This window comes from Acanthopagrus latus, chromosome 7, assembly GCF_904848185.1.
Source record: "Acanthopagrus latus isolate v.2019 chromosome 7, fAcaLat1.1, whole genome shotgun sequence".
Lineage (NCBI taxonomy): Eukaryota > Metazoa > Chordata > Actinopteri > Spariformes > Sparidae > Acanthopagrus > Acanthopagrus latus.
In genome coordinates, this window is record NC_051045.1 from 7,221,638 (window position 1) to 7,234,272 (window position 12,635).

General features: G+C 41.2%; 1 protein-coding gene and 2 long non-coding RNA genes across 15 annotated transcripts in view; 1 reads left to right on the plus strand and 2 right to left on the minus strand.

Moving 5' to 3' along the window:
• LOC119022669 lies at positions 1-8,614 on the minus strand. Its single transcript, XR_005076039.1, has 4 exons — positions 8,472-8,614; positions 8,299-8,388; positions 3,334-3,362; positions 1-1,140 (listed from the first exon to the last, which is right to left on the minus strand). It is a non-coding gene; the product is annotated as an uncharacterized LOC119022669 (long non-coding RNA).
• The window catches only part of ren (renin), a 12,311-nt gene continuing 3,057 nt past the window's right edge, over positions 3,382-12,635 (plus strand). Inside the window, exons 1-9 of one of the 6 annotated variants that reach the window (XM_037103803.1) lie at positions 3,538-3,763; positions 4,975-5,196; positions 6,526-6,673; positions 7,046-7,169; positions 8,291-8,409; positions 8,501-8,697; positions 9,967-10,089; positions 10,186-10,327; positions 10,438-10,536. In XM_037103803.1, coding sequence (XP_036959698.1) covers positions 6,542-6,673; positions 7,046-7,169; positions 8,291-8,409; positions 8,501-8,697; positions 9,967-10,089; positions 10,186-10,327; positions 10,438-10,536 — 936 coding nt within the window. In that variant the 5' untranslated portion in view covers positions 3,538-3,763; positions 4,975-5,196; positions 6,526-6,541. Of the gene's footprint in view, positions 3,505-3,537; positions 3,764-4,974; positions 5,197-5,229; positions 6,181-6,525; positions 6,674-7,045; positions 7,170-8,290; positions 8,410-8,500; positions 8,698-9,966; positions 10,090-10,185; positions 10,328-10,437; positions 10,537-12,635 lie in introns of those variants that run through there. The other 5 variants (XM_037103804.1, XM_037103801.1, XM_037103800.1 and 2 more) reach the window with 5 other exon arrangements.
• Positions 8,611-12,635, minus strand: part of LOC119022668 — a 22,753-nt gene continuing 18,728 nt past the window's right edge. For 7 of the 8 annotated variants that reach the window (XR_005076037.1, XR_005076035.1, XR_005076032.1 and 4 more), the window contains 4 exons: positions 10,113-10,312; positions 9,245-9,507; positions 8,844-8,894; positions 8,611-8,752 (listed from right to left, as the gene is read on the minus strand). This is a non-coding gene — a long non-coding RNA (uncharacterized LOC119022668). Of the gene's footprint in view, positions 8,753-8,843; positions 8,895-9,244; positions 9,508-10,112; positions 10,313-12,188; positions 12,276-12,635 lie in introns of all 8 variants that reach the window. The other variant, XR_005076033.1, reaches the window with a different exon arrangement.

Genomic DNA, 12,635 nt, shown 5'->3' on the forward strand with positions numbered 1-12,635 from the left:
TTTATTATAATAAGCTGGCAAACACAAAAATATAAAAAATCATGCTCTTGGGAGGGCTACGATAGTATGCACATAAAATATGTTTTGACTGCATCTTTTGGTCCTCATTTCTACATTTTCCACCTCCTGTTGTGAGGACAGTCCCACATATTTTCCTACATATTGTCTCCAGATGGAATCGCAGCCTCATCATCTCTAATTTGGAGTTCATTGGCTTTAAATTCAAAAACATAACTTAGCATAAAATGCATCAGACCCCATTGTCGCTCTCCATTCATTGTGTATGAAGCAACCTCTCACAGTTCAGCCAAAAACATGTAACATGGGGCGTTTTGTGGCTCATAGCAGCTGGTCAGGATTTTAGGTCGAGCTTTTGAGGCTTTGGCAGTCACTATTGTGAGTGATTACTTCCCTCAAGTCCCATGTCCTGCAAACAAACACTGCTCTGCTTCAGATGTCTCTCAACGTGTTGCTTTCTTATCATGATAGATAGCTCACTACCCTACAAGATCCTCTTTCGCAAACTGTGCCTCCGATCTGCGTCTGTCGGCAGAAACTCCGTTGAGGTTTAACCTGCCGCACCTTTTTTTCCCCAACAGCCTCCTCATTTTATAAAACACACATGCTTTGCTTTGATGATCTGAAAGTCAATTCCCTTGCTAGAAACTTCTTTGCCGTCTTGTCAACCTGTCATGCAGGCCCTCTGAGGGGATGTGACTGATACTAAAAAACATATGAACTTAAAATAAATCATTTTCCAGGGGGTGGTTTTATATTTCCCAACAGTGGAGGAGAAGTGGGAGGCCAGGCAGAAATGACGCATGGGTCCATTTAGGGGGTCTGGGAAAGAGACCTGTAATTCATTTAGCCAAGTAGGTCAGGAGTCAGATGTCTGTGAGATTGCCACCGACATGCTCTGTCAATACACACCTGTTAGGCCTAATTGTATGATGGACAAGGCAAGTTTACACTTTCCTCTGATATCACGCTGAGGGTGGAAAGTGCTACCGTGGTGCTGCTGTCTTCCAGAGCGCAGGCTGTCTAAAAATAGGGAATCCGAAAAATTGATACCATTTCACTGTCGGCCCTCCTGTGTTGTGCCGTTCATTTATGAAGGTCAAGACTGCTGTCCACTTTCATCTGAAGGAGAAAAATCATTCCTTTGAGGGCAACAATGTAAGAAGTGTCAGAGACACTATCTTAAAAGGATAGTCTCGCTTTGTTTTTACCTGTGAGCGAGGACCACATAACAAATCCTAATCACAGCACTTCATTGTCCAATTTGTTGGTATGGCAGCAGAAGCTCTTTAAGCAGTTGCCTGACCAGCAACGCTCTAAGTGTGATATCAACAATTATAAATTGGACTCTCTTGGTGGGCAGCAGTGTTTAGTGATAAGGTTTGTTAAAAACATTAGATCTTTTATTATCAAAGAAATAAAAAAGCATGAATAATTAATCTCCATCTGAGGTCTTGGCACGATGAGACTTAGTTTAGCGATATTTCTCAGCTGCTAGAAGCAGGAACAAACCAACAATTTAGCTACATGCTGAGGAGCACAAAGATGAGGAATTTTGTTTGTCATTTTATCTGAGCGAGAGGAAGTAAATACAAAGCAAACAGCAGTGATCCCAAGAAAGAACCATGGGGAACCCCACAGAACTGAGATTCAATTGATGAGACATAAATGTCAACTGGAACTGAAACAGACCTGTGTGAGAACCAATCCAAAGCATTGACGACCCACTGCCAGAGACTCTCAGTTCATATACAGTATCAAAAGCAGCACTTAGATCTTATAAAACCAGAACATTAAAAATGAAGGTCACATTACTGCACAAAGGAAGCACATCTCTTATTGCGCAACCAAAACAGAAAGAACAGGATGTTTTCCTCAGTTGCTATCTCCAGGTGAAGGTGCAACAACTGAGACAACCACTTGACACGGCAGAAAAACATAATCACCTCAGCGGGGGTAATAACTGTACAAACATTACACTGTGCACAACATTTTATTTTACCTCACAAAGTCGTGCTAACGTGGACGAATTTTTTTCACAAACTATCAGCAATTTACCCATCCTACAGAAATAGTTAGCATCATGTAGCTTCATTTGGAGCTATGTCTCTGGACAATGTAAATTTCGGTTGTGAAGTCTAAAGTAGACAACAAGATCATAAGAAAAATGAGGTGGTGATTAATAATAATAATTTAAAAAAGAATCTTAATATTGTTTCTCAGTTCTTTCAGTTGAAACCAATTGAGCTCTCTGCCCTTGGACTTCTGTGAACACTGCTGACATTTAAAAATCAGCTCGGGACACATTTGTTAGAGTCACTTTTGGTTTTGGTTTCCGTTCTTTTGTTCTGCTTGTTATCGTTGGCTTGTCTGTTTTTAATGTCAGCTGCTCTGTCTCTTTTTGCTTTCTGTTTTTATTTCTTAGTGATATTCTGTTCTTGAAAAGGTCCTATATAAATATACACGTATTAACATAATTGGGTTTCCGGGGGGAAAAAAAAAAAAAACTTGTCCATACTGGGAACCAATCTGATATGCAGATGGTATTTTTCTACTGCCATTACACTGTGCAATCAGTATGTACTTAGAATAATAAAGTAAAGCAAATAAAAGTTGTCTAGTGCCGGTTTAAAAATTGCTGGTCCTCAGGCTGAGTCCTTACTGCGTTAACTGTGTCCAGCTGCTTGTTGTTGTACAAAAGGCACAAAACAACAACCTGTAATGAGCTCAAAATAAAGAACTTGTTAACCTTAATAATTATAAGCTCTACTTTTAGATATGATCAGGGTTTGGAGGGTAATTTTAATAAAAACATATTCCAAATACAGTTATGTATTTTTTAAAAAAAAAAAAAGGAAAATGAAATCAGTAACGTAATCCGAGTATCATAACTTGATTACGTTCTCTAATTCTTTGGATTACCTCAATACCAAACATATGCAAAGATGAAAAAGAAAATCAGTAATATGCCTTTTTTCTAACTGTGTATTATTTAAGTGTGTATTTGTGTGTTTGGCTTCACTTAAGGCCAGAGTGCAACTCATCAAGTGTTGCCATTTGTGCACATGTGTATAATTACAGACTCATATAATCATTCTTATCCCAATAGTCGTCCTCTTTTTACTATATGTATCTAATCTAATTTTTTTTTTTTCCTGTAACTTTACCGGAATATTGTTTTGTTTTTTTTGTGGGGGGGGGGGGTTGTATCCTGATTACTCCCCAAACCTGGATATGGTTGCGGCGACAAACATAGTTAATAGTACACATGTGACTGCCAACAAATGCATGATGAGGATGAATAAACAGACTGACCTTGGACAGGACTGGGGCTGCTGGTGGACCTAAAAGCGGAGACAGGGAGATAGGCGTTGAGTTAAAACGTTCATTTTTCACAAAAGCGAAGTTGGCGAGGATGAGATTGAACAGATCGAGCCAGAGTGGAGTGATCGCACTCTGTTACTGGAGGGGAAGCAGGTATCACAGGTGAGCAGGTGAAGGCAGTTGAGCTGATTGCTGGGCAGAGACCTGGCTGAGGTATCTGTGAGCCAAGCAAAAAGACCGTGGCACAAAAAACAAATGGCAGATGATAGTATACTGGAGTAGCGCTGGAGAGTCACTGGATGAGACAGAAAACAGTCTGGCACAGAAGGGAGGTGAAGATCAGGGTTGTGTAGAGGCAGCTGATGAGCTGGTGATTGACAGGTGCCACAGCCACAAGCACACAAACAAAAGGAAGGATCAGGTGAGGGAAAACACAACAGGGAAAGAAAACAGAGAAAGAAAACAGGAAAAAACAAACCTCTTTCTACTGTTTTACTCTGTTTATTTCTGGCGGACCCTGCCACCTTTCTTGCTTCAAACATTGGGGACCTTATTTTCCTCTGAGAACAGCTCGTTTATTCAATCATGGAGAAAACACATATTTCTTGCTTTGTTTTATTTCCTCGTTCACACTGCTAACTACAAAAATTCTGAGTTTGAATTTCATCCCTAAAAGTACATACTGCCCCTTTAAGGCCAGATTTTTCGTGACATGATTTTCATATACACCTTGTTTTAGCCGGAGCCTCCTGAGGCGTCACCTTTCTGCCTTCAGCCCTTACTCCCCTTAAAGCTTTTACTTTATGAACATGTATCAAATAACAAGTTTTCAGTTTGTGTTTCCTTTTTAATATTGCAGTTACTAACCCTCTGAGTTTCATTTTCCCCCCTAAAACTACACATTGCACCTTTTAAACTGAAAAATAGCACAAAACTGTAAACTAAATTCTCTGTAATCCAACATAAAACTTGTTTTATTCTGCTAATAATAACACTAATAAATGTTAATAGGCATCTCTTCTAAGGACTTATAAAAGCCTTATTCCCTTTTAACTTATTTTACTCTATATATTCATTGCCAAGCAGATTATGTTTTTTGCTCATTTGTTTGTTTATTGGTTGGTTTGTTTTTCAATATAATTACACAAAAAGTACTTAATAGATTTCAACAAACCTTGGATGGAGGACGGGTCTCTGCCCAGAATAGACCCCATGAGCTTTTGGTGCAGATCTGGACAAGAGGACAGATCCAGTTTCTATAACATTGCAAGATAGAGCTTTTTTCCACATTTTGATTCATTTCTCAGGGAATAGCTGCTGGATCTCAATGGTAAAAATCTGGCATATGTGGGTGGCTGGTATCCACGACTGATACAGATAGAATCTGACGCGGATCCTAACAAAAATCTGGATCTCGTGGATTTAAATATGTTTTGTTTGATCTTGGATTAAGCTGAATTGAATTTGAGGGGACTGTGTGTCATTTTAATACTTCAGGAGAAAAAAAGAGGGTGAAGAAAGACGCAGACCAAAAATAATCAATCTTCTTGTGCTGCAGGGTTGTTTTTGTTGTTGTAACTCACCCCTGCCTCTATAAGCTGTATCTAACTAGGCTATCGTTTTTTTGGGAAGCTCGGCCCACAGGGAGTATCTCAGCGGCTGACCTCCGACCTCCACTTTGGCTTTCCGAGCTCGCGCCTGACGTAGACCCCCCTCATATCTCCTGGCTCCGCTGGGTGGTCGGTACAGCACCAACTCACGACCCTGTCCTGACAGGACAGATACTGTGGGAATCCTCCCTGTGGTAGAGACCCAGCCAGAACTGAAATGATGAGGTGCGAAGCCTTGTCGAGTGTGAGCATTGCCGCAAGTGGTACAGTCTGAAAACACAACGTGCTGCCAAAATCTTTATAACATAAAACTCTCAACATGGGCTCAGTGTCCTGCCAGAGATCCATATCTAAGAATCTGAACAGAATTTCCACATGTGTATTGTCCCTCGTGCTCAGCTCGCACATGTGAAAATCAATACAGGCTGCATTGAACTTTGCATGAGCGGAGACATCGTAACAATTAAAACAGCGGCGTTGAACCTGCTTACAGATAAGGGATTGCTGGCTGCGGGAAAGAAGAGACACACTAACTGTTTGGAGGGAAAAAAAAAACTGCTGTCAACATTTCTACTTTAAATGAGCCATTTTGTAAAATCTGATCACCCTCATTAACAGATGACACAGAGGAGAAAAATTATGTCTCAGAGTAAGTTTATGGAGTGCAGTCTGCAGCAGCTGAGGTTTAAAGTGACTTGCGGTTGAGTTTAATGAGCGACATCCAACTAATCTGCCCTGACAGCTCTGAGCATCTTTCAATCCCGCGAAAGCTTCCCACAGCCCGGCAGGCTGAGTCTCCGGCCGACCTACGTCAGCAATCTCTGGAGCTCTGCACCCCTGCTTTCTGTCTTCAACGTTTTTGAAGAGGTCAGAGTTCAGACCTCTCACTGGGACCCGTTAATCACGGGAGAGGTTGTGTGACCGAGGCAGACGGGTGGAGAGGTTGGGTTGGGGGGAAGGGTAGCGGAGCTTGTTCTCAAGTGGTCACCTCCAGGAATGCCTCCAGCTCAGAGTGAGTGGCCCACGGGTGAGAGGACATGGTATAAAAAAGAGTGGAGGGACGAGGCAGCGGTCATACACTCGGATTTGATTAAGAAAAAAAAAAAAACCTGGGACTTTATTCACAAAAGAGTCAGAGAGTCACCATGGCACAACTGACAAATTACTGGATGTGTGGATGTTTCCTTGTTCTATCACTGACAGCGACCTCGAGCCATGCCCTGAGAAGGTAAGAAATGTACGCCTCCGTATACATGCCTCCTCTGCCAGAGAAAACCCAGTGCAGCAGGTAGGGTCACTGCAGAAAACATGCTATAGCAGAGTAGTGACAGAAAACAGCAAAACAAACAAGAACAGGGAAACAAATGTGTTTTATTGGCCCATTACAAAAGCTAATGTTTTCAGGGTTAGAGCTTCACATGTGTTTTTGTTCCTCTTTCTGGCTAAGCACTGAGAGAAAAGCAGTCTGTGCTCCATTAAAGCGATTTTGTTACACTGGGATGATGACCAGACATATGTATTGCATATATAATTGCTTTTTTTCCACCCTGCTTTTCTGTTTTCATTCATCCAGAATCAGCCTAAAGAAGATGCCGTCTATCAGGGAGACGCTGAGCGAGATGGGTGTTTCTGCAGAGCAGGTGTTGACAGAGCTGGCCCAGAGGAGCAACGAGGACACGAACAACGGGACTGTTCCCACACCTCTGACCAACTACCTGGATGTGAGACACGCATTTACATTTTCAGCAGCTCTGTTTTTTTTTTGTTTTTTTTTTTTTAAGCTCATGACTCAAACAGGTGCTTCAGCCTTTAAGAGAGTCATCCAAGAGGCTTCATCAGTATTCATGGACGCATGTCAAAATGTCTTCAACAGATCCAGTTGTCTTTGACTTAGTACTTTAATATATCGTTTGTGTATGAGTCATTTTCTCAATGTCATATTTCTTCTGTCAAACTGTATTTGTGGCTTGCTGCGCTAGTAAAAAGAAGTTTTCCAAGACATATTTTAACAGCATCAAAACAGTCAGCTTTAGCTGCTTTTGGAAAGTCAGGAACCATCATAAACTTTTTTTTTTTGGTTTTGCTCCCAACAGACTCAGTACTACGGGGAGATTAGCATCGGCTCTCCGGCCCAGATGTTCAACGTGGTGTTCGACACGGGCTCAGCGAACCTGTGGGTGCCCTCGCAAAGCTGCTCGCCTTTCTCCACCGCCTGCTGTAAGTGCATTATTACACTTCAGTGGCAGTAAAACTATATTTATATATATATCTTATCTCACCAAAAAAAAAAAAAATCATCAAATGACAACCAGAAATTGATGTGACCCTGACGAAGGGAAGTCGTGGAAGCAGAACTCAGATCTAAGTTTTAATACCATACTGTGAAAATTAGAGTCCGACCGACATTTTGGATGGCTGATGTTATCGGACGGTATCAGCTGTATGTCTTCGAAAATTGACCGATATGAAAATGTTTTGGGTTTTAGAACAGAAAAATAGAAAAAGATGCTTGAGATGAAGTTTGCGGTTTCAGTGTGCTGATGTCATTTTAGACAATAAAGTTCACAGTTAAACTGTAAAACCATCCTCCATCCAAAACATTTCCGGGGGGGGGTTTGATCACTGCAAAACGTGCGTTTGTCGGCCTATATATCAATATCAGAATGTTCTTACTTCCTAATAACTTGCAGCGGCTACAAAAACAGCATATTGGTCGGGTTCTACTGAAAATACTCCATACAAGTAAAAGTCCTGCATTCAAGTATTAGCGCAAAATGTACTGGAATGATAAAAGACAGTCAAGTCTAAAGCTGAGCTCTTTTTTTTTTTACTCAAAAGTAGAGTAAAGTCTTTCGTGGCACCAGAGGAAGCATGTGATCTAATAAATTGCCTCCAGTAATGTCACTCAGTGGCCTAGATGCATTGTGGGTAATGTAGACCTAGGTTTCAAAAGGAAGAAGAATGAGTGGAATAAGAAGGTGATCTCTCTGGTTTGTTGGAGTCCAACGGTGTTATAGAAGTGCAATTCTAGACCAGTGGACTACTTTCTAAGTTTACCCACAATGCAGTTCAGCCCTTGGATGACATCACTGGAGGACATGTATGAGATTACATGCAGCTTCCTCTGGAGTCACAAAAGGCTTTAAAGTAAAAAAAAATGTTCTTATATGCAGTTGTACTCATTGAGGTGTAAAATTGGTGGAATTACCCTTAAAGTAGAGGACTTGAGTACTTAGTTACATTCTATCTCTGGAAAAAGCTGTCGATGTCAGTGATGAACCTGCAGAGAATTACCACCCAAGTCAATTTTATGACTCAAAGGAATTTTGAAATTTTAGTTACTCACAACAGGTACGATGCCTCCAAATCCCGGACCCACATCGAGAACGGGACCGGGTTTTCCATCCAGTATGCCGCTGGGAACGTCAGGGGGTTTCTGAGCGAGGATGTGGTTGTGGTGAGTCCCAAATCAAAAGCCCTGCACGAAGACAATAGGCATTGTCATCTGACACTACAGACCTTTGACCTTCAGTCTGTTTTCCCTGCAGGTCGGTGGTATTCCTGTGGTGCAGGTGTTTGCTGAGGCCACCGCTCTGTCTGCCATGCCCTTCATCTTCGCCAAGTTCGATGGAGTCCTGGGGATGGGTTACCCAAACGTGGCCATCGATGGCATCACTCCAGTGTTTGACCGCATCATGTCTCAGCATGTCCTCAAGGAAGAGGTGTTCTCGGTCTACTACAGCAGGTGGGTAGAACTGAGACCACTGACCTCCGTCTGGTTAATTGTATAAATTGAACTCCTGAGGAGGAAAATCAAATTGATTTCAGATCTGGCTGAGACAGGAGAAAAACATGTATGTATTAAATTTCATTTTTTTTATGCTCACTTACATACGTCCATGTGTTGGTGGTTGAAGGAATGGGATAATGTTTTTCTTTCCCCTGGAAAACATCACAAGAATGAAAGGTCATGAGATTAAATCAGCAGGAGCATGCAACCGCTCATGAAGAATCAACAAAATCACATCTTGAGAAAGGACCTCAAGGCACCCAAGTTCACCCCGGAATGAAAACTCAAGCCCACTAGTTAACAATCTCTTCTCATCTGCAATCTCTTCAACTTTGTTCTTTTTTCTTCTTGTAATGCGGGTTTATCTGTTATTTATTTTCTTGCCTCTTTTTTTTGTGTGTGAAGATTCTCTCAGTCATGAAGAATAAACTAGAAAAGGAGTTAAATTGTATTAATTGCAACGGCATGGGAAAAAAGGAGAATTCAGTCATTATCCACTCACCCTGGTGCTGTTTGAAAGTCAAATGAAGTTGCGTAATACACAAAACACTTCTGGTGCGCCACAATGGAACAGTACTGCAGCTTTCTCCCAAACAGCCGAAGTAGATGAGGACTTGTTGTTAAAATGCAAGAACACCATTGAAAAGCGCTGCGCCAGTAGTTCATGGGAGTTCATTTAACAGCAGCTGTGTCCTCGCTGCAGAGGCACAGGGTTCGAATCCGACCGCTGCCGGCATGTCACCCCGTCATATAGGTATCATGTCCCTTGTAATAAAAAAACAAAAATGAAAAGCCAAGATATACGAAATTACTTCATACTTCTGTACAGCTCATCTTGTAGTCCGAGCCTTAAGATCAAACATTGATACACTACATTATTTACAACTTTACAACTTTGTTCAGTCTAAAATCTTTAGTGTAGCTGCTCAGGTAAAAGCATTAGCTCTGAGGACAGCATTAAATGTTTTATGGACTACAAACCTTCCCCCACCTTTCTATTGGCATTGGTGTTAGATAATGAGCTAATTTTCATTTTATGGTAAACTTATTTACCATTTAAGAATATGCAATATATTGTTGTTAATAGTGCCAATTTACACTTGACATTTATAGCTGAGCTTTAATTGACCCAACATTCCCCCCATTAGCTCACGCTTGGGGAAAGCGGCACAGATAAACACAAAGGTGGATTTAATGGCGGATGTTTTCATCGTTGTTTTTCAGGGATCCCAAACACTCTCCAGGTGGAGAGCTGGTCCTCGGTGGCACAGACCCAAACTACTACACAGGAAACTTTAATTACATGGGCACCAAAGAGACAGGCAAATGGGAAGTAACCATGAAAGGGTAAGAGCTCCGTCGTAACTTACTGAGCTCACTGTTTACAGTCAGACACTAAAAGGATGGTTCAATTGCCCGCCGCCTCTCCTTTCATCCCTCCAGCGTCTCTGTCGGGATGGACATGATGTTTTGTGCAGAGGGCTGCACAGCTGTGATCGACACTGGCTCCTCCTACATCACAGGCCCGGCCTCCTCTGTGTCCGTGCTGATGAAAACCATCGGAGCACAGCTGGATGAAAGTGGAGTGAGTTTTTTAACACACGCAAACATGGCTCCCCACCATAAACATTTGTCTGGAGGAAATCATGACAGTCATCGCCCCTTTCTCCCCTCTGTGTTACTGTTATTCACCAGTACAAGGTCAACTGTGACACCGTGAAGACGCTGCCCAGTGTCACCTTCCATCTGGGTGGTCAGGAGTACTCACTCACTCAGGAGGATTATATTTTGTGGGTAAGCCTGACGATGAATGCTGAATCATTTTATCATAAAAACACAGTCATCTAGACAAGAACGTTTACTTTTCTAAAAATGCTACTTGTTCTTTCCCCCCCCGAGTAATTCATTTTTTGTTACTTTATGCCTCTGCGCCACTGTATTTCACTGACATTTTCCCACATGCATCGTACAGCTGCAGTTTCTAGTAAATTTGATTTACAAGCAACCACATGATCCGCTTATGAAATATAATGTGCTATATTTAGGGCCCTGCACAAGCGCGCAGGTGTTATCTGTTTTGTATCTTGTTACACTTGCTATGGTTGGAGCAAAGCTGTGTATGCTGGGATTTGTCATGGATTGACAGTGTAGTATGAACAAAGATAATGTTGGAACTCGACCTGCAAAAACAGTCATCGGAAACACATTACTCATCATCATTTATTTCACTTCTGATTCTTCGTTTTATGCTTCAAACTAAATAAACAAACGCACTTTTTTTCCATGATTACACAAACTGACCGTAAAAGACAACACAATTTCATACTGTTTACTTTTACGTTTTTTATTTAATATTTGTTTATATTTGGCGGACCCTGCCACATTCCTAGCTTCACTGTTCTAGGGCCACATTCAAAGGGACAGTTCACCCAAAAATCAAAAACACATATTTTTACCTCTTGCCTGTAGCATTATTTATCCTTCAAGATCAGGGCAGCCCAAAGTTGGCTCAATGTAAGGTTTGATTTGGCCCACCAGATTTTTCAAGTTAAAAAAGTCAACATCAGCGGCAGCTGTAGCTCAGGGGGTAGAGCAGGTTGTCTAGTGAACGGAAGGTCACTGGTTTGTATCCCAGCGCCACTGAGCTGAGCTGAATGTTGAAGTGTCATTGAGCAAGATATTGAACCCCAAATTGCTTCTGATGTGCAGTTGGTACCTTGCGTGACAGCCTCTGCCATCAGTGTATGAATAAATGTGTGTGTGAATGGGTGAATTATTATCAAAATATGAATCACTGATTTTGTGGATTCCTTTCCTTCCATTTTATCAGCAGGAAAACTTTGTGCAGAAGTAAGCCAATTAATGGAAGTGGGATTAATCGAAAAAATAAATAAATAAATTAAAAAATGCCCTAGCACACAAATAAAAAACCTTCTGTTCTATAAGCCATAAACTCTGATGATAAGAACAAGTAAGGTCAGTCTTAGATTAGCAGAATTTAGTTGCTTCTCACGCCTTCCATATGTATATTAACAAAAAAGTGCAACATAAAACAATATGCGCTCGCTATTTGCCTGTCAAGGTTCAGTTTTGGCCGCACAAGGGAGGATTGTTTTGTATGAGGTGCTAAGTTTTGAAAGTAACAGCCATGAGAGGTCTATCTTTTCTCAAATGTAATGCAACTAGATGGCACTCAGCTTGTGGTGAACCAAGAAATACTTTTTAAGAACTCGGTCCCACTAGTTAAAAGTCTCTTCTCGTCTTCATCTCCTTAACTTCATTCTTTTTTCTTCTTTTCTTCTTGTAATGTGGGTTTATCTGTTATTAATGTTCTTGTCTTTTTTTTTTTTTTTTTTAGGCAAGATTCATTAAACTAGAAAAGGACTTAAATTGTATTAATGGCGATGGCATGGGAAAGAAAGAGAATTCAGTCATTACTCACTCACCCTGGTGCTGTTTGAAAGTCAAATGAAGTTGCGTAAGACACGAAACACTTCTGGTGCGCCACAATGGAACAGTACTGCAGCTTTCTCCTAAACAACCAAAGTAGATGAGGACTTAGGACGCTATTGAAAAGCGCTGCACCAGTAGTTCAAGGGAGTTCATTTAACAGCAGCTGTGTCCTCGCTGCAGAGGCACAGGGTTCGAATCCGACCGCTGCCGGCATGTCACCCAGTCATATAGGTATCATGTCCCTTGTAATAAAAAAACAAAAATGAAAAGCCAAGATATACAAAATTACTTCGTACTATAACTACGTTACTGCACAGCTCATCTTGTAGTCCGAGCCTCAAGATCAAACATTGGTAAAAAACATTATTTACAACTTTATTACTTTGTTAAATCTAAAATCTTTAGTGTAGCTGCTCAGGTAAAAGCATTAGCTTGCACCC